This window comes from Micrasema longulum, unplaced genomic scaffold (assembly GCF_059751315.1).
Source record: "Micrasema longulum isolate JH-2025_06_02 unplaced genomic scaffold, ASM5975131v1 h1tg000109l, whole genome shotgun sequence".
NCBI classification, from domain to species: domain Eukaryota; kingdom Metazoa; phylum Arthropoda; class Insecta; order Trichoptera; family Brachycentridae; genus Micrasema; species Micrasema longulum.
The window spans coordinates 931,956-954,860 of record NW_028277315.1 but is presented as its reverse complement, the minus strand read 5'-3'; the positions used below and the strand labels follow the sequence as shown (position 1 = coordinate 954,860).

The 22,905-nt window shown below is 33.7% G+C and overlaps 1 protein-coding gene across 1 annotated transcript in view; it reads left to right on the top strand.

Moving 5' to 3' along the window:
- Positions 1-3,321: 3,321 nt before the first annotated feature.
- Positions 3,322-22,905, top strand: part of LOC148284574 (uncharacterized) — a 41,004-nt gene continuing 21,420 nt past the window's right edge. Inside the window, exons 1-8 of the mRNA XM_088237995.1 lie at positions 3,322-3,616; positions 8,056-8,537; positions 9,072-9,179; positions 10,783-11,008; positions 13,280-13,602; positions 15,108-15,221; positions 16,892-17,079; positions 18,515-18,642. Coding sequence (XP_088094121.1) covers positions 3,514-3,616; positions 8,056-8,537; positions 9,072-9,179; positions 10,783-11,008; positions 13,280-13,602; positions 15,108-15,221; positions 16,892-17,079; positions 18,515-18,642 — 1,672 coding nt within the window. The 5' untranslated portion in view covers positions 3,322-3,513. The remainder of the gene's footprint in view (positions 3,617-8,055; positions 8,538-9,071; positions 9,180-10,782; positions 11,009-13,279; positions 13,603-15,107; positions 15,222-16,891; positions 17,080-18,514; positions 18,643-22,905) is intronic.

Genomic DNA, 22,905 nt, shown 5'->3' with positions numbered 1-22,905 from the left:
TTCTTTTTATTTTGAAGTTTGATTATATCCTGTCCTGTGAGGAGATTAACTCAAACCAGCCAACGACAGGTCATAAGCCCTGTAAATGTATAGACTTCCATATTACCTTCTCAAAAATGTTTTTCCTCTCTTTTGCAACCAATTAAAATCTAAATAACTCCCAAGGGTGGAAATCCAGCCGGTCTACAAACATTTGGACATAAAACCTAAATAACAGTTTAAAAATCACAAAAGCGCATCAGATGTATAACCTAGTGAGGTATTTATTTAGTTTAAAAAATGTACCGGCTATTTTTTTAAAAGTAAATCAATGAAATAAGCAGTTGGCATTTTTAAACGAATGTTTTCAAACGAATGCCCCAACAAGGCGAAACAATTGTCACGAAATTTTTATTTAAATATATGAAAAATAAAAAAAAGTGATTTGAGTCTACTTCAGTAGATCAGTGTTCGATTTCTTACATTAAGTTTAACTAATTAATTGTAACTGCAAAATTCTGAAAATATATTATGTTAAAGTTGAGCACTAGACAGAATTAAGAATAGTCCAGAAAGATCGTAGAATCATATTTGAATAAATCAGACTGTGTCCTAAAATCCCCCCACTATGCCCCACTTTCGCCGCGCGCATTCGTGATGTCGCCGCGTAATGTTGCACGATAAGAAAAAATATAATCATAACACAAATGTAAGGTTAAAAAAGCAATCTGTTAATGTTTTGATAAAATTATAAATAAAGTTATCAATAAAACATCTTGGTTTAGTTTTACTGATAACTTTATTTATAATTTTATCGAAATCATTAAGTATGGAGTTTTATCAAGAAATATAATAAAAAAACATCAATATTATTAGTTTTAAAGTAGCAAGATAACGATTTTTTATTAAAAAATAAAGTGTAGATTTTTTTTCCTGTGGGTATTGGATATTCATTTCCAGTAAAAGTAAGTACTTAAGGAATATTCAGTTCAAATATAAATTATTTATTGGTGCAATTCTTTAGTTATATATGGCTAAACCTATGTTCAAGAACATTTGAACGTTGTTATGCAGAAAGCAGCCAGTCCACAAATATCTTGTTTTTAAAACTGTCTGAATATTTGTTAATTATGTTTCATTTTTAGATTAGTCTTCTTTGTTTATTCTCAAATGTAATTTCAAAAAACTAAATTGTTAAGTGTCCTCGGTACGGGAAACCCCAGTGAGGTCACATTATTTTTATTATTAATTATAGTTTGTAAGCGAAAAATATGAATAAATAAAATAAGGCTCAGCATCTGAAACTTCAGTAGAACTAGTAGAGAGCTAATCATAGTCTGGATCCCGGCGCATCTTGGTATTTGAGGTGGTGAATAGTCCTCTCGATATGCGTATGTATTTCTGACGTGAATGGAATGAATTCGAGAAGAATTCAAAACGAAGCAAAAAGTAGATGGAATGCTCTGTGGGAATTGACTTCCAAATGTAAGGGAGTATTCTAAAAAAATATTCAAGGGAGAATCCCAAACTTCTCTTGGTTCTATTTAACGAGTTTTCCTAAGAGATTTGTCTCTAAAATAAGATGGTTACAAATGAGGAAGTTCAGTGGTTTTTTCAATTTTTTTATTTGTTAATAGACCGTTAAACTAAGTCAATTTTTTTTTAAAATTTTTACATATCGCATTATCGGCGCGACGATTTTTTCAAGTTTTGTATTTCTGAAATAACTCCGCGTGTGACGTCAGAGGTTCATATCTGCTTATTCTTATTCAGTTCTTCCTATTGGTCCAGAAGCGACAAGCAGACCGGAAATCTTCCATAGCTCTCAGATCATAGGTTGATTCACATGAACCAGTGACGTCATTTAAAGTAGTGCGTTTTTATCAAAATATTTTTTATTATTTTTTCTGTACATTTTCAAGAAACTTTGCGGTACAATTTAATGCTCTAATTTTTACCCCGCGTAAGAAAACATTTTTTGTATCCAATTTCCCGTGGGGCTGAAGTTCCTCATTGGTTACTGCAATATAAATAGCCTAAATATAAATAATATTCTGAATTAGTGAATATGGTTTGGACCACGAGACTCTCGGTCACATATTTTTCTTTTGTTTTTTTACAATAAACATAATAATAAAACAGAGTATTAAAAAAATAAAGCATAATTACATATCAATGAAATACGTAATAATAGAAAAATAGTAAACAAAAAATCCCACAAAGGCATGGCCTGTTCGTGTGTATACAAGAAAATGTTAATGAATTTCTGTAAAAGATAATATGGTATTTTTTTATAGTAATTAAAAAAGGAAATAAAAAATATTTGAAAAAAAATATTAAAGGGCAACAAAATAAATCATATAAAAAATGAGTTCATATCTTTAGTTTGAATCCAGGATAGTAATAGTAATAATCCATTTACCTTATTAACATGTCATTACTCCTCTCTATCTTTATCCTGAAGTTATCCACCATCTATATGGTTTCCCCATGAAACATCCTCTCAGAAAATAAGGTACATTTTTGGGCATGAAACCATCATATTCCTAATGCTGTGCATATTATATTTTACCCTTGGCAGAAATCATTATTTCTAGGATGGATCGCAAAAAAAAAACGATTTAATTTTATGCTATTTTTTTATACGCCTCCACTCGTTTGAGAGAGATTTTGGCTCTTTAAAACAAGAATAAAAGGTAAATTAATATACATTTAATGAAATGACAAAAAAAATATACCTTGAAAAAATATATAATTTTAAATCAGAATTGTGACAATAAAATATTGTTACCGTCTAAATTAAACGTAAAAATCACATGAAATTGTTGGCTAAAAGTAAAGAGAGACATTAAATTAGTCTTATTATTTAGATATAACAAATTAAATTTAAACAATTTAGTTGTATTATAAAAAAATGTTCAGGAAAATAACAATAATTCTTACTCTTAAAAACAACATATTAAAAAAAAAATTACCTTTGGTTGGTCAAAGAATGTGATCAAATGACATGAATGAATTAAACATATTTGGATTAAATAAATAATTTGATTAATCACGCAAGAATTCTACAATTATAAAACTAAATTTGAAAAACTGCATTAAACATATTTGGATTAAATAAATAATTTGATTAATCACGCAAGAATTCTACAATTATAAAACTAAATTTGAAAAACTGCATTAAACATATTTGGATTAAATAAATAATTTGATTAATCACGCAAGAATTCTACAATTATAAAACTAAATTTGAAAAACTGCGTTCGGGTGTAGACTTTTTGTGTCTTCCTTACCGACCGAGAAAAATGTAGATTTTTTTTCAGCTGGCAACATCATTTGTTTATTGACAAATGACAGGCCCTCGCGGTTTAGCCTGTGGACCGACGGATATATAATAAAATGTCGAAAGTATCGCTTTTATACATATTTTTCTCGAAATAAGTCGACCGACGCGTTAAATATGTGAAAATCAACAGTGATAGTTCATGTTGCCGCGCTTAATTCGCAGCGTAGGCGGACAATCAATCGTGTAAAATGCATATAAGCTTGACATTAGGGGCCATTTTATTTTCGTTCGTTCATCACTTATATTGCGAGGAGAGTGGAGATAATCGCCAGAAACACGGAATTTTAATCGGTAAGAAGATGGTTGTTCGTAAATAAGCGATCTCGGGGCGTTGGTAGCGCGATTCTTTTTGTTTCCGGATTGCTCTCAATCGGGTCGACCTACTGTTAAAACTGTCATTCTTGGGGTTATTTAAGTGTTCCCTTTTAATGTATTCGTTTCGTTCGTCCTCCTTTATCTAATCGTCCGCATTTGGTACTCGAAGTAGAAGATCGAATCTTTATTCGCACTTGTTAGACTTATCAATTAATTCTGTTGTCTCGATTTGGCCGGTTTAATTTGACTTGTGCAAATTTTAAATGATTTAAACAGCGTAATTTTTATTGTTTATATGCATGCCAAGTGCTTTAAAAAATCTAATGAATTTGAACAATACACATGACAATTGTTTTGATAGCAGTTAATATAATATGAGCTTTGTTTTATTTTAAGTAATTACCTGTTGTACTTATTGTCCAAATTAAAATATTCTTAATTCAAACAGCATATATGTAAATTTTTTTATGTTTTCATTTCAGTTACAAAATAAATAAATTTAGAATTATGATATACAGTTGAACTTGGTTGTAACGATCACGAAAATAGCAATATCTCGGATGTAACGAGATTTACAACATTTATTGGCATTTTAGTTGACGGTTTTCTCCGTACCATAGAATTAAGAAAAGTCCAGAAACCGCATACGCACATCAAACAGAAGGCAACTCAATTACTCATAAATGAGTAGGTTTATGTTTTGACCCATTAGTTTCTCTCAGTACGCAACTCCTGATTTGAATTCAACTATGCCGTGTTGTGTCCTTTTAAAGTGTAAAATACTGCTAGGATCTTAAAGAAACAGGATGCAATCACATTTATTTATTTTTTCAATGAAAAGAAACATTAGCGCTCTCATAATTTGCCCAAATATTTCAATTTTGGTGGCCATTTTCAACGAGTTGTAAATAACTCACTATTAGAAAATGGAAATCAAGTTGGGGTAGAGTGGGGCTCGAACCTCGGACCTCTGATCCGTGAGTCCGCAACGCTAGCCACGGAACCACAACCCGACTAATTTCATGTGTAATTAGAAAATGAATGTGTATATAACAAATGTATTACTTAAAAATTGAATTATTTTTCCATCCGTCAGATTGTCGAAGAAACAAAATGGAAATTTCGTTAGTGTTGCCAGGGTAGTAAATTTTTTTACCCTACTTGCTCATCTAATGAGAGAATTAATAAAAATGGGATCTCGGATTAAACAACTCTGTGGTGGACATTTGACTGACATTATCTTCAAGACATCAAATATTATTTAACATGATATAAAAATATCCGTTTTATGTCAAATAAAATTTGTTTTTTATTTTAAGTTTAAGGTTCATTAATTCAATTACTCTCATTAAATGACCCTTTACTTATCTACTCTGTTGTGCCACTCAATATTTCCGCGTGCACAATAAAATTTTAGAGGAACTAACAAATTGCTTTTTTTTTTTTGCTCAAGTATTTGATGGACTTGATCGTGCCATGTCTTTCTCGGTCTTCCTCGTTTTCTGCATCCATCAACATTCGCATCGTAGATCCTTTTAGCCGTTCTTTCGCCGTCCATTCGCTCTTCATGTCCAAACCAGCGCAGAGCTCCTCTCTTGATTTTGTCGATAATGCTTGTCTCAGCCATACATAATGTACGAATCTCAACATTTGTGCATCTATCGTACATAGTTTTACCACACATTCGCCTGAGAGATTGGATTTTGACAGCATTCCTCCTGTTTTTCCAAGTCCATACTTCGCTCCCATACACCAGGGTCGACCAGGACTCCATTGCGAACTGCTAATTTTGCCTCTTGCGACAAAAAAATATTTGCCAAAGTTGATTTAAGTGCCCCATTCCCTCTGTTCCCGGCACTCACCCTCCTTTCAATATCTTTCTCAGTCATCCACCCCTAGTAAACATACTTCCCAGATACACAAATTCCTCTGTTTGTTTTAGTAAAACTTCATTCACAGTTTATTTATTTTATTTACAAATTTATTGCAAAAAAATAATATACATACTTAATAACAGGGAATCTATATCAAACCAATGAATGTCAAATGAAAACGGAGTGTTCTCTGTTTATAATAGTCTCCATCTAACATGGCACAGCCTGTTCTAAGATGGAGATTTTCTATCTTTAGAGCATAAGTAGTCCTATACTAATAAAACAATAACATAAAAAAGAAAAACTAAAACTCATTAATTATAAATGCCTAGCTAATCGAATGTAAGAAATTAAAAATCATTATTATACAAATATAAAGTATATATATGTGCCAAGAATACATGTTCCTTAAACATAAATAATATATAATAAAACAAATATAAAGCAATGAAATACATAAAAATATAAATAATATGTGTACCAATTATATAAAGTACTACGTTTATTGATTTACATATATTTTTTAAAAAAATCTCTCACTACACTATTTATATGTGCAGTTATTTTTATTTTAAAATTTGTTTTACATTTTGAGTCTTTTATATTTAGCAGTAAATCATTAAACATTTTTGGAGCAATTACATTGTATTGCCTTTTACCAAAGGCGGTTGATACAAATGGGACAATACAGTTAATTTGTGTTGCTGAACGAGTGTTTATATTCTGTTGGGTTCTTTTGACCTCACTTAATTTATCATAAAATTGATTTAAAATTTAGTCGTACTTTCATTTCTTTCAAAAAGTACTAAATCTCATAAACATTATCAAACTCACACACCTTGTCAACTTTAATGAATGAATTAGAACAATTTAGACAAGCACGCGAGGCTGCCTACAGTACTGACCTCGTATGTTAGTTCAAGATCATTCTTCTCCATGTGTAATTACATTACTGCTTATTAAGTATTCTCAACAGCTCATCAGTTGTGTGGTCACTGGGATACTAAATAAGCACCTTATCGCAATCTTTTTGTATGGTATCGATTTCATTGGGTTTTACGGCCTTGCAATCCTTTAAGAGATTCTACCACTTTTTCTGTTTTATTTTTGTAGCTAAAGTAGGTTAATAACTCGTCTGTCTCGTGGTCTAATGGTCAGCGCGTTTGCCTACCAATATCTAGAAACTGTGCTGTAAACTCATGTTACATTAAGCAAACGGCGACATATTTTGAGATACAGGTATTTAAATCAAAAATTTAATGCATATTTTATTTTATTCAGAAAACATACAGTCATACATAATAAGCATTAAAAAGAACAATTTCTTAACATAAAAAGACCAATTAAGTTTTCATAAATTATGCAAAAGATATTTATTTATTTATTTATACTTTTACATTGTTTGTATTCTTTTTTTTTATACAGAATAATGTTCCCTCACTGGGGTGTCCCGTGCCGAGGGAAACATTTTACAAAATGTGAAACATGGCTAAGATTAGCTATTTAACAAAGTTAACAAAATTAACAAAATAAGAACAATAAAAAAAACAAAAATATTCAAAAAAACATAACCAATTTATATAGACTAATTAATAAAATTCATAAACAGTGCATACATTTTACATATTTGGCTTGATCCACTCATCGATCCGTGCGCAACCCACCTCCACTATCCATTTCTTAATAGCAATTTTATATTTTGAGAACTTACTAATTGTCCTTATGGATAATGGAAGTAGATTGGACACTTTAACCGAGTAGTAGGTCAATCCTCTTTGACCGAAGGTTGTATTTATTTTTTTATTTTTTTCATATAAACATAAAATGTAAAAAAATAAATAAGAAATTCAAGTGAGAAAAGAATAATTTATGCTCCTTACTTCTTTTTTACATATTAGATTGAAGATAGATGAGACGAGGACGACCAAGGAAGACGTGGCACGATCAGATAAACCAAAGTCTTAAGTCTGGTCATGTCAAAAGCAGACAGAACCGAAAGGCATGTATGACAAGATGTATGAATGTGGAAGAAGCTAGGAATGTATGCCAGGATAGACGTGTGTGGTGGGTCCATTCTCTCGTAGTAGTTTTATTATCTACGAACACGCACAGCGCAAAGATCTATATTTATCTGAAAACCGCACGTAAATCAGTTCAGCCGTTTAGGAGGAGTTCAGTGACATCACACGTACAGAGGAATTATAAATATTAAAATAATCAGGCTATTAGATTAAAAATGATATTTTGGATCGATTTTCTTATCTAATAATAAAACGCCACTCATCTTTATTCAATATTTTAAGATTTTTGTTCACATCGGTTCAAAGTAGACATAAAGATAATTTTATGGTCTACTTTGTCAAATGCCTTGGAAAAATCAGTATAGAGAACGTCAATCTGCTGACCATCCTCAAGTGCTTTGATATAAGCTTTGGTTAGAGGTGGTTAATCTGGCAGATCTAAATCCATGCTGTTTATCAATCAGTCTAACTAGCCGACATTACCGCGAATGTGTTAATTAAACAACATATTATTTTACAGTTCCTTCTGCACCCCACAACTTATCCATTAAGAAAATCACTTCAACCGAAATTCATCTAACTTGGGCCAAGCCAACCGGCACTCACATACATTCCAACCAACCCGAGTCGCCCCCGGATGTGCCGCCCATCCTCGACATCACTCCGGCCGCAGTCAAGCACAGCGACCTGCAGGACGGCGACGTCAAACCCGGCGACCTCAAGGCCGGCGACGTCAAGGCCAGTGACATCCTCTCCAACCAGGACAGCGCTCTCGCTGGGATTCTGAAAGATCACCGCGACGGCGCATCTTCGCTGCTGAAGAGCGACTTGACCCACGAAGAGACGTTCAGAGTCGACAGTGATGGATTCAGCTCCGAGAACGTGCCGATCTACGAACCGTGGCGGGAAGAGAGGGAGAGGTATTTTAGGCGGAGGAAACGAAGGCGCGAAGCACAGACAACGACAATGGAAACCGTCCCAACGACGATTTTGCCAAAACAGGTATTTTCTTTATGGATTAAGTCAGTTTACATTTCGTTACACTTATAAATGATTATTATTTATTTATTTATTAATTTTTACTTTATTAAATTAGTTCATAAGTTCTTTAGATCTATTATAAAAAAAGTATGTATGTACTATAAAAATAATATCAAAATTTAAACTTAACGTTTTAGACATACACGGCTAAAATGGGCTCATTGCATTTTAAAAAATAAAAATTTTCGAGATATAAATGCCATTTTTTTCTCCTGAACGAGTTTAATAAAATGGAATACTAAAAACTAACTACACGTGGTGGTTTTTATCAGTTCAAAAAAAAATTAAGTTGACATTTTTGTTACTTTTTCTTTGTATGTATGTAAAAAATATGTTTTACGTTTATCAAACATCTATTCTATTAAATATATGAACCCATTTTACCAGAAATAAGGTTTTAATTCTTCTTTTGCAAATTGGAAATCCTGCATGTAGTTTCTTTAATGACAAATTAGTTTTTACTAAACTGGATTATGTAATACATTCCTTTTGCAGGTTGTGACTAAGCTACCAAAGACTGATTTAGGCTCCCCACCCGTAAAGAAGAATGAGGCGATGATAGTTTTGGACTCCACCGAAGAACCGACCACAGGAGACAATGAGGTACCTAGTCTTTTCATTGTAAACCTGTTTTCATTGTTATGATAATGTCGCCGGATAATTTTTGCCCAAAACAGCAAACTATTGAGTTTTGAGAATAGGTGCCTCAGAAGAATACTGGGTGTGGGGTGGTATGACTTCGTATGGAATGTGTAAATAGACGGTGGATGCAGCAACCTACAGTGACAACCGTCGTCAAGCCGAAGCGATACAACTGACTGAGAAAATCTTTTTTTTTTCCACAGCTGTGGCTTTCTTCGACGTGAAAATCACCGTTCTTGAAGAGTTGAAACCATTCATGACATGTTCTTTCATTAATAGCGGCCTTACCATAAGTATTTGACAGCATTCGATAAGCCTTAGCCGCAGATTTCTTCATATTGAAGCAGAAAATTAAAACCTCCCGCAGATGACAAGAATTTGGTTCGTAAACTGACATTTAAAATCGAGAATAACTTTATGATGCAGACACAATTCAAAAACTACTCTTACTCAAATGAAAGACATAACCCCCACAATACATCACATACAAATAATATAATCACTAGATCCTCAACACATATACAACTTAAACAAATACAAACTAATACCACTTTCGGACAAAGGGATTTTGAGTATTATTCAATTAAAATCTATAACCTACTTTCACTATCTATTAAAACAATTAGTAACGAGAAAAAGTTTTAAAAGGCTATAAAAAATGGATATTGGAGCTAGGTTGAAGTAAAATGGATTGTCTCATTCGCCCATACCAATATTGAATCAACTGCCCCACAAGTGTATAGCTTATGTTATTTGTCGTCTGAATATTTGTTAATTATTGTTAGTCTTCTTTGTTTATTCTCAAATGTAATTTTAAAAAAAAGTATATTGTTAAGTGTCCTCGGCACGGGAAACCCCAGTGAGGTCACATTATTTTAATTATTAATTATAGTTTGTAAGCGAAAAATATGAATAAATGAAATAAATATTTCCATGAGATTATGTTAACAGATGCCCAAGTTTATTGCATGACGTGTATGATCTATTTATGTCGACCACTACTTACCGCTAAAGCCATCTGCAAGAAAATGGCGAAAGCAAAGTTGTCCACCTCATTTTTATTTTATTTAAGTTAATGTTGTGCACACAGTGCTATATCAATATAATTACAGTGTTATTACAAAAAACATAAACCTAACACAGCACCAATTACGTACACAACACAATATATAATACAATTTCTGACAGGACAACGAATTGTGACAAGAATGTGTTTAACGCATGACTCTACTTGAATGAAATATGGTGTTTGTTTTATATAATTTTCAAAAATAGGCTAAATATTATTAATTGAGGCTAATGTTATTAATCGAGGCTAAATATTGTTAAAAGAGGCTAAATATTATTGTAAATGAGACTCAGCTTCCGTTTGTAGTGGAGAGCTGAGCCGTTAAATATATCAAGATCGCACATCTTCTCAAATTTGGCAAAATGACTAATCGCTCTTCCTAATAGAGAACTCTGAGCTGCTCTGGTGTTGAATTTGTTGTTGCTCAGTAACGTAATATGTCTAGTTTGACAAAGGGGAATATTAAAATGGATTCAATAAAATTCCCTTTTACAGGTGTCCGATCTCTCTGACGTGGAGATAACAACCGAGTACGAGGGTCAGTTCATCAACTATGTCTTGTACTATGAAGAAGGCTCTTCCGAAGTGACCGACTTTATTGAATTGCCCAACGCCGGCCACAAACCGACAAAGAGATTGTCCAACGTGAAGGAGATTGTTCTCGCCCACCAAGATGGCAGAGACGGACTCAAAGGAGTTAAATATACATTAAAAGGATTGAGTAAGTTATTATTATTTTTTGATCTAGCAGCATTAAGCTGATGCCTGTAAAAACATCTAGCACATTGTGTTTTCTTTCTTATTTTCTTTTTTATTTAATGGCTTTTTTCACCTCCGTACTGGGGTGTTCTAGCCAGCGTCGATCACACATTTCGTTTATGAGGGTTGATGAATATTCTCCACCTCTGACCTATTTCAAAGTAGTTCCCTGGGCTTGTATGCACTTCTTCCAGCGATGCTTCAACATTTCTATAGATGTGAAAATCACCTCAAGGGCGCTGTACACTTAATAAATATCCCAGTACGTCTTGCAGCTACAGAGCGCATGGACGGTTGGGATTCTAGTTCCTCGTTTTCAATAAGGATCAATCAAAAAAATTATAACAGATAGGAGCTAGATTACAGAACGTCTTGCAGCTACAGAGCGCAAGACAGTTAGAAATTTAGCCCCCATTTACACATTTTAAAAATTGACAAAAAAATTTAGTGTATTAATGATACTAAAAAAATTAAATAATATGAATAATAAAAAGGAGTAAGATTACAACACGTCTTGCAGCTACTAAGCGCAATTGGAATTCCAGACCCCATTTACAAAATTTAGATATTTTAAAGTTGATGCTAGATAACCAATCATCGTGCAGCTACAAAGCGCATGGACGAGTGGAATTCCAGCAAAGTTAGAATGATATCAATAAATTTACAAAAAATAGAGCATAGTAGTAAGTTTGTCAAGTGTTCATGCCAAGAAGTAAGCAATAAAAAACTAAATAAATAAAGCACTGTATCAACTCCATGGTTAACAAAGGGAGATAGATGTCCGAAGAGAATCTTTTGTAGACAGTAGGTAGATACCGTCACCATGTGGCCCACTGGCTGCTGGAGAATTTCTGGAAACGCACGTGTGTAGACTGGGGGATTATGCCTATTGGTCCAACGACTTGGTGTCCATTTTGGTCCGTATTATTTCATTTTATGATACTTTTACTATCCACCGTTAGTTACTATAGATGAAACAACCCATTTTGTAAATTGTTTACTATTACTATAGATTATTTACTATTACTAACGATCAAACAACCGGGCCTAAGAGTTTAGAGTCTGCACATATGGAAGTCGTTTCAGGCTCGACGAAAGCTTTGTAGCTCGTCTTTGGATTCTTTCCGACAAGTTCATATTCTTTGCAAAATAGGAATGAATGTCAAAAAGGAAGTTTTGAGATAGAACATTTTTAAGATTTCAAACCTCTTGGACATTAAAATAAAGTTATAAATTATTATTATTATTAATAATAATACACTTGCAGCTATTAGGCTGATGCGTGTATATCAAGTGTACATGCTTATTAAACATTATACATTGCTGTGTGCATCTAGTTAACATTCACTGAACTAGCACCAATCACTTTCCCGGGAAGGCCATTCCATTTCTCCACAACTCGGTTTGTCAGGAAGTTCTTCCTGGGGTTGGATGAGAAGGAGGTAGTGTTGAGTTTCAATGAATGACCTCTGAGATGGCGGTTTTCATTCATAGTGAACATTGATTTCAACTCTGGTACATTATATTGCTCAGTTAAGATCAAGTCACCACGCTGCCTCCGCTCTCCCAGTGACCTTAACCTGAGCTCCCTTAAGCAATCCTCGTATGATTTATTTCTTAGAGAACCTACCATTTTAGTTGCTCTTCTCTGGACTTTCTCCTCCAGATTTGGTAGGCATACTCCAGGAGTGGACGAACATATGTTTTTTAAATTTTGAGGAACAAATCTTGGGTGAAGTGAGTGAATGTTTTCCTTATTAAGTCTAAAAGGGAATTGGTGCGTTTGACAATTTCGAAAATATGTGATTCCCATTTAAGATCACAAGTAATCACAACTCCGTAATCTTTAAATATAAAGGTACCTGCTTAATGAAAATAGCCAGTACTGTTTTATATCATTTTAAATGGCTTTTATTAAATTATCTCTTTATTTCCAGCATTTAACTGACAGCCACCCCTTTTGTATATTTTTTTCTTGTTTAATTATCTTGAAAAGTAGAGCCTTTATGTAAAATTTTAATTAACAAAAATGTAGATTGTGGGAGCTGCCACCAGATGCCATTATAAGTTTTAAACACAAAAAAATAAAAACCATTCTGTTCCCTTTAATTGTGAATTTCGTAGTCGAATTGGTCTGATTTAGGATAAAAATGAGGAGAGGAGAAAAGCTGAGAGGCGTGCGGTCGGATAAATCCCGTGTCGAGAAAACTAAATAATTCACTTCTGATTTCAGAGCCGTACAGCGAGTACCGCATCTGGGCGCGCGCGTACTACGCGGACCCGTCCGCGCCGGCCGCCGCGCCGCCGCCCGGGCGCCTCGGCCCGCCGAGCGCGGCGCTGAGCGCGCGCACGGACGTGCCGCCGCCGTCGGCGCCGCGCGTGCGCGCGCTAGCGTGCGACCAGCCGCGCGGCACGCTCCTGCTGGCGTGGTCGCGCCCCGCCAGCTACGCGCGCTCGCTGGACGCGTACGGCGTGGCGCTGCGCCGCGCCGGCGCGCCCGTGCAGCGCGTCCGCCTCGAGGCCGAGGAGGACCACATAGAGACGGCCATCAGCCTGGTGAGATTACTCCCTAATGGACTGAAAACCAATGGATTTTCGAACTATGATTTGATTTGGGCTTAAATTTTTGATACATGATTATCTGCATCAAATTTTTTCTTTAGTACAACCATAGAATTAAGAATACTCCAGAAGGAGCGTAGAATCATATTTGAATACATCGGACTGTGTCCAATAATTTCCCCACTATGCCCTTCTTTTACCGCGCGCATTTGTGAGGTCGCAGCTTAATGTTGCTTGATGGGAAAGAAAAAAGCATAACACAAATTTAAGGTAACAAAAAATGCAATCTGTTAATTTCTCTCAAATTTTATTGTGCATGCGGAAATATTGATTGAAGCAACAGAGTAGATAAGTAAAGGGTCATTTAATAAGAGTAATTGAATTGATGAACTTTGAACTTAAAATATAAAACAAATTTTATTTTACATAAAACGGCTATTTTTATTTCATGTTAAATAATATTTGATGTTTTGAAGATAATGTCGGTCAAATCTCCCCCACGGCGTTGTTTAATCTGAGGGCTAATTTTCATTAATTCTTTCATTAGATGAGCAAAGTAGGGTAAAAAAATTTACTACCCTGGCAACACTAACGAAATTTCCATTTTGTTTCTTTGACAATCTGACAGATGGAAAAATAATTCAATTTTCAAGTAATGCATTTGTTATAAACGCATTCATTTGCTAATTACACATGAAATGTGATTGCATCCTGTTTCTTTAAGATCCCAGCAGTATTTCTACACTTTAAAAGGACACAACACGTCATAGTTGAATTCAAATCAGGAGTTGCGTACTGAGCGACGTCTACAAAGAAACTTATGGGTCAAAACGTAAACATACTCATTTATGAGTAGCTGAGTCACCTTCTGTTTGATGTGCGTACGCGGTTTCTGGACTATTCTCAATTCTATGGGTACAACACTACTAAAGCAAACAAATAATTTAAGGTGATAAACTTGAAAGACTTTAGAATACATGCATAAGGTATATTTTTGGTCTTAGGAAATATGACCACATTTCTGATTATCGTTGACAACTAAAATGCCTCAAAATTAGACAGCGGAGAGACTATCACTTTCTCTCACTTCTGTTCAATGTACTTCTTACGCTCCTATATACCTCCGTGAAAAATTTCAACGCTTATCAGTTCATGGTTTACCTCTTCGTTCTAATACTCAAAGCACTCTCTTAATACCCATCCACAATTTCTCTTTTTTCTCTAACTCATATAGTGTCCATGTCGACTGTGGAATCATCTCCCATCCACCATCAAAGATGTTACTACAGTATCTCTGTTTAAATCACGTCTGAAGAAACATCTTTCTCTTCCTTAATCTCTCTTCCTTTCCTGTTTCCTCTTTTCTATTTCTTTTTTTCTTGTCTAACGATGGACACTGCAATGTGCAAACGGTACATGTCACTATAAACATGAACAAGGTAACATACAAACGATTCAAAGTAAAATCAAAGAGATTTGATCAATTTGTTTTCTTTTAGCCTGTGGATATCATTAACAACATGACAGTATACGAAGTCACCCTTCAGGCCTTCAGCAAGTCCATAGTGGACCCCAATGTCTTGATCAACGGCACTGAAACTGAAGCATACCAGGTAAAAAGCTATTTACTTTTTAAGATAATATTATTTAAATGGATGTGACACTGGAAAATCCCTTCTTCTGCTTTTATTCATTTGAAGATCAATTTTTGCCAAACAACTCAATATTAATAAGAATTTTTTGTGTTAAAAAGCATTTAATATTTAACACTTATTTAGTACAGTAAAACCCCGGATTTACGTTTTTCAAGGCAGCACCAAAAAAAGTGTTAAACTGAGGAAAATGCTAAATTGAGGAAATGAAAAACTGCAGAAAAATTGTAAAAACTGTCATAATTGGGGAATATTCATATTTACCTATGATTTCATAAAAAATATTTTGTACTTTTTCAATCAATACCACTATGTATTTTTTTATTGAATTAAAAAAAATGATTAAATAATTTTAATTAGGTACTTAACCTTAAATACACAAAAATAAAAATATGAACTTGCATAAAATGCGCACAATGATTTTTTCCCTAATATTGGGAAATTTTATTTATATGGTATCACTTTTTTCAGTATGGTAACACAGAATTTCAACTGTCATTTATATCGCGGCAAAACTGTTTCATGCTTTTATGATAACTGTTAAAACAATCTTCTTTCCAAATTATGTTAATAACTTCAAAGAATATTTCAGATGCAAAGACTTTATTCTTTATGCATCAACCGCATGTCACAATTTAGTAAAATGTCAAAATTAGACACTTAAACGAAATGGTCAGTTACACTGAACCTACTTTGAATTTAGTTTGAGACGACAATTTACACATTTTTTTATTTAACTTCATTTTATTCATCATTTTGGGCAAACACGGTGGCGCGGGGCTCAGCGTATTTTGACGGATCGAATGAGTTTCGAAAAAATTTCGTCGTAAAACCTGGAGTATGAAAAACGTTAATTAGGGGGGGGGATATTTGAATGAGAATGTATGGATTTTTTTTTACAGCGGGAAAACGTAAAAACGAGGTTTTACTGTATATATAAAAGGCAGTCTTCGTGTGTGTCCTCGATAGACTAAATAACTCTTGGGCAGATTAAAGTGTTTTTTTACAAAATGATGAGCTTTGCGCTGAGTATATTTATAACCATCAAAATTTTCAATTTATTAAGTAGAAAAAAATTTAGAAGCATCAATGTTTTTTTTATCCATTACCTGGGTTGCATTCGACGAGAATGCATATAATAAAATATTGGGAAGATTTTATTTTTTAGTACTCAAAAAAAGTTTGTATTTGAATGTTTACAAACAACATACGTTTTTTGTGGATACCAATCAGATTCTTTCCTTAAATTCCGTATGATTTCTACCCATTTATTTCTTTTTACTGAATTTTCAACTTGTCGTGTAGCGGTCAGCGCAATTGCCTACCATGCAAGAGGTCTCGGGTTCGATTCCCGAAATGGTTGACACGAAATATTAATTTAAAAAGATGTTTCTAGGCTGAAATATTTCATAGTCCTTGGACTGGCATCTGAAACACAAGACTGATCATCTTACCTTCATGCAGCAAAAATGGTCAAGATACTCTGCGATTTGTATACCAATGCAGCGCCCTATGCACCATCAGGTGCGGAAAGGGAATGATGATGGAAAATTTACATAATTTTTCCACTTTACATGGAATACCCCGCGTGCTGTCCATTTTCTATATTAATATTGAGTTTATTTCTCTAGGTTACAATGACCCCTGACTGTGTGGCCTCGCCCCTGGCCGGGGCAGTCGGGGGCCAGGGGGCCGGCCTGGGCGCTCCGCCCAGCGTAGACTCCATGTCGGGGCCCGAGATCGGCGTCATGATAGGCCTCCTGGGAATCGTGATCACGGTTGTGATTCTCTTGGTGTCTCTGTATAGATGGGGCTGCGCGTAAGTAAAGAGAAATTAAAAAATATGTTTGTATACACAGTAAAAATATTTGGTATTTTTTCAATCAATACCATAATGGATTTTTTTTTACTGGATTAAAAAAAAACATTTTCAAATAATTTTATGTGGGTTCTTGACCTAGAAACACGAAAATAAAATTTTGAATTTGCATAAAATGCATACAATGATTTTTTCCCAAATATTGGGAAATTTTATTTAAATGGTATCACTTTTTTTAGTATGGCACCACAGAATTTCAACTGTCATTTACATTGCGGCAAAACTGTTTCACACTTTTATGAAAACTACTTTAACTATCCATATTATGTTTATAACTTCAAATAATATTTCTATTGCCAATTTTTTTTACTTTCTGCATCGTAATTTATTGAAGTAAAGACTTTATTCTTCCTAAACATTCGTCAACCGCGTGTCACAATTTAGTAAAATGTCAAAATTAGACACTTAAACAAAATGTCCAATCACACAACACGCCTACTTTGAATTTAGTGAGACAATAATTTACACATTTTTTTATTTACCGGTGTCTTTTGCCTCAGCTCCAGCTGTTGTCTTTGAAAGCTGAAAAGGGGGAAATGCATCAACAGGTGAGGGACATCTTGAGGAGTTTCATCGTCGCATGGGCAGCTGTCGATCTCAGAGAGCTTGAAGCGATGCAGGTAGCTCATGAACCTACCATGACCTGTAAGCATCTGGGTTACCTCCTAGCCATCATTCTGCATTTTCCTGAAATCATAGGCATGGAAAATGGTAGGGAAAAACATTTTAGGGTCCTGCTTCTTATTTCCCGTTTGGCAAAGCTAAGCGGGAAATCGGCGAAATTGGGGACTGTCTTCTTGAGCGTAGCCTCTCGAGCCTTTTCGTTGCCAAGGATTCCGCAGTGTCCTCGTATCCAGCCGATGTACACGTCCTGGTGTCTGCATCGTAGCTTCTGGATATCTGTTCTTATGTCCATTACAATAGGGTTGACCGAATTTCGGTCAGTTATTGCATGGACTCCAGATTTGAAATCTGTCAGGATCGTTGTTTTCTTCCATCTGTTTGGTGGCTTGTTCAAAACGTAGACCGGGGCTTCTCTGATCACAAAGAGTTCCGCCCGATACACGGTACCTGAAGCTTAATACTGATCACCTTACCTTCCATGTAACAAAAATGATCAAAATATGCTGCGATAGGAGTGCCTGCTCTATATACCATTGGGTATATAGAGCAGTCCGATCCAAAGCATCATTCTTTGTTGTCTCGGCAGAGGTCTTTAAAGTCGCAGGAACCCTCGTTTTTCAAGCAGGGTAAGCATTGACAAGAAGCTTGTGAAGCAGCCTTGGTGTAACGAATTCCTCTTTTCTGCTTCCACAGATCTTTGCCCTGAACTCTCTGCTAAAATGAAATAAATATTTTACCTTTTCTTTTTCAGCAATGCGTTCAAAAAGTGTTACCCCATGTCCTATCTGTTCCTGGAGGAGGGTAACGGAGGGGAGGGGTGTGGTGAAAGAGGAGCGCCCAATAAGCCCGATGCACAGGCCAACCAGTCCAAGAAAGCAGGTTCGTATCTTTCTAGTATTACGAACGTTTTCCTGTGAACGCTGGTACTACAGATCGCGTGGTAGACGGAATGACTGACATTGTGGTCATCATGGGAATGCGCAATATTACAGTAACACCGTTGACATACTGAAGATTTCTCTCATAATTAAATACTCAAATATTACTCTAACACTAGTGTAGTAATGTGTTTTTTGTATAGAATTGATTAGACATGATCGTGATGCATGTCTATCTCAAAATACTGAACTTACCTCGCGTTTAGTTATGCAGGTTGCGCATAACTCAAATAAAAAGATTCACTGACTGTTTAGTAAATAACAGCATTTATCGATATTATTCCTGGCCGATTACCTTTCTTTCCCATCGTTACCTCGACCCACCCTTATGGTACCTACCTTACATCAAGATAGAAGATATTCAAAATTAGAACATTTGGATTTGGAACAAAACAAAAAACATTTTTGACACATAACATTAGATTGCATAAAAAATCTTGGAGTCGCCGCGCGTCGTTGTAAACATCGTTACATTTCATAGAGCATTTCGTCATTCATTGCCCAAAATTGAAGAACATTCGCATCGTATCAAAGGTAGGTTTATTATTCTTATTTAAAATAATGAAATCGATAATTGACAGCCCTGCTCTGCTTGAACTAATTCCAATTCGAATACCTGGTAGGTGCACTTGAAGTAAGGAATTTTTTTTTTGCAACAATTCGCGTACCAACTTTGAAATGTAATCTCCTATACCCAGGATACATAGGTATGGAAATGAATTAGAACAAATATTCGATATCTTCAATACAAATTCTGTTCATGAATTAAAACGAATTCTCACTCGTTATTTTTTAGAAAAATAATGGATTCATGTTTAAATATATTATTAAATTTAACTTTGTTTCCTGGAATACGTGATTTTTTTATTTCTTTATTTAACATGTTAGACATAATTTTAAATTGTACATTGGTGGATTTATTGCCAAATGGCAACTTCTTCCAACGAACTGATGATGATGATTTCACTAAATAAAGGCATTATTATTTAGTAATTTAACTATTTTTATTTTTGTTTTATTGCTCAAAAAACTTTTATTTTTTTAAGTACTTATGTTGTATTAATTTTTTTTTATTATTATCTAGTTACTCTTAACTTTACCGTGATATATTTATATTTAGTACATAAGATTTTCTCATAGTTATTGTTTTCTTTTATTAAGAAATGTTATGTTTCTTTTTAACTTTTTGTATTATATGTTTACTGAATTGTTGAGTTTTAATTATTCTATTATTTCATACTATGTACTACATGATTATTGTGCACTGCTGTGATTATTTCTGTAAATTATTAATTTTTTTGTAAAAGGTTCTTTGAACCGTTGATGTATAAATAAATAAATATCATTGTTCCTTTCCTTTCTTCAAATATTTCCAACCTTTCACAAAACTGAAAGAAATTAGTTTTTTGCTACAGTCCACTTTTCGTTAACACTGACTAAATTGAGTTTATTATGAATTAAAAAAATCTTTCTTGACTATGACAGATGTTTGAATACATAGTTACGAAATATGGACAATACTGGATGAATTTAGCTGCATGGAAAAATGGGTGATTTCATGAAACGATTTGGCATCTGTTACAAAGTTGGGGGGATGTCGACTACCAGCGCTGATCGGAGAAAATCGGTAGTGGCTGGTGGCGTGTTGAGTTGGTTGTTGTGGACTGCCTGGCTTTTGGTATTGCCAGTTGTGTCCATACTAGTGTATGAGCTCATTGCAGGTGAAGTGAAGTCATTGCTTATATTACATTTCTGTAAACAATATAATCCAGTAACCTTTTTTCCTGGTTCTTTGTGTACAAAACATACATGTTAATATAAACATTTTTAAGGTGAAGTCATTGCTTATTTATTTTATTTTATTTTATTGAAATAAACGGCACTTAGTGCCTTTTACATATAAGTTGCATATAGTAAAATACATACATGTAAGTGAAATAAGTAAAATATAGTATTTAAAGAAATTATTACTAAACAGTTATTTGCAAATAAAGGAGTCAAAAAAGAAAAAGATACACGTTTTAAAAATAATATTACCAGTTATAAAAATACTTGAAAAATTAAATATTTGGCGATAGAAATATTTTGAACCTGTAAAAAAAAAAAATGAAAATAAAGTAAGAAAGCAACACATATTAATAAAAAAAATTATTAAAAAATTATAACAATTTTGAATAAACAATATTTTGAGTTTGTCCAAATTTTTGTAGACAAGGACTGGATTCCACTCCCTGGGGAGCTGTTTCAATGATTTAAAAGTTTATAGCATTCTTATTTTGAAATAGAGCAATCTCTTTTTTTTATTTTTTTTTTTATTTATTTACAATTTTAAAAAACCCGTTAGGGTTACATTAGAAATTTAATATTGTCTAGTCATTTTATGTCTCGTCTAGTCTAGTTAGTTCATGTCTTAATCTGTCTTCATTGGAGAGACGTAGAACTGAGATGGACCTTATATGCATTTTCAAAATACTTAATGCTTTAAGTGATGGCCCATCTCTGTTGCAATCAATTTCCTTTCATGTTCCCAACCGTGTCACCAGAAGTCAAAATCTGCTATTTATAAAATCTTCTAAGAGCAACTTTGGTTTTTATGCCCCAATGTCCAGAATGTGTAGATTAGTCAATTCATCACACGACTTGGAATTTTTTGGGATAGATCTTCCGGCTTTTCGTAGATCTCTTAGCGACTAAACAGTGTGGGATGAAGTTAGATTGGCATGGTTTAGCTCAAAGTTTTTAGTCTTTTGTTTTTTTTAATATATTGTATACTGTTATTGTTTTGCCCTTGTTTGTCTTCGCTAAATAGTTTTATGTTCTTTTTGTTCAGTTTCTTGCATTTATGTTTCTTCATGTAACTGTTGGAATTGGCTTAGGCCGTATATATATATATATAATAAATAATAAATAAATAAATACTACTAGACACTCCAATAAGGATCTGATTCTACAGAGAGGAGTTAGTACTTTTTTGGCTCAAAGGCAGCAATATTATATAGTTTTATTATATAAATAAAACGCGAGTGATACTTTAATCCACAAATTTGGAATATCCAGTGACCGGTTTCATCGCTTTCGCGACATCTTCGAGACTGGTATCTTTATTAAAGAGTTAAATGTATTTATACAGAACAGAGATAAGGATAGATAATTCAAAGTTATATATAAGTAAATTAAATAAAGTTATTTTTATCTTAAGGATCATTATCAACAAATTTTCTTTGGGTTAACTAATGAATTGATATAACGTTATTTTAATGAGTTTAAGTATTTTATTTTATTTTTGGTGTCCCATCCTCTGTGAGTGTGGTTTTGTAAATAATGATTTAATTTACTTACATATAACTTTGAATTATCTATCCTTACCTCTGTTCTGTATAAATACATTTAACTCTTTAATAAAGATACCAGTCTCGAAGATGTCGCGAAAGCGATGAAACCGGTCACTGGATATTCCAAATTTGTGGATTAAAGTATCACTCGTGTTTTATTTATATAATAAATTACAATGAACTTCCATCAAGAATTTTCACTTACAAACTTAAATATTATATAGGCCCGAGGGTATATAACCTTATCCCAGATTCATGGAAATGTGGTGGATTGCCAGGCTGAGGAAGGTGTTGACTGCATTTTTAATCCATATTGGTCGGAGGGAGTCAGAGAAATTGTCGTCCGATGTAGAAGGGCATAAGCTGATTTCTTGTTTTACTAGTAATGACTTAGGATATAGAGATTTTGGTATAATTTATGTTTCCACTGTATATTTATTATTTACTTTTAAGACTGAAATAACACATAACAATAAAACTGTAATTACTTTTTAATATTATTATAAAATACATAATTTACTGCCTTAGAACGGGAAAGCTATCCCTAGTTAGGCAGTTTAGATGAACCAACAGCAAAAATAAAAAATATGTATGTTTACTTTTACTACTTAATTAATTTGTTGTATAAATAATTTATTGTAAATTTCTGTAATAAATGTTAAAAAAATACAAGAGTTTGTATGATGTTATTTTTTATTTTAATTTATTTCAATTTTATTTTATAGCATAATTATACATTTTTATAATTTAAAAAAAAATTTCACTTGTTATATTTTTACTAAAACTAAAATCCCACCAAGCCACTTTTTGTAGCTTGTTGGTGTAATATAGTTGGTGATTCTAATAAGTTTAAATATATAAATATATTCTAG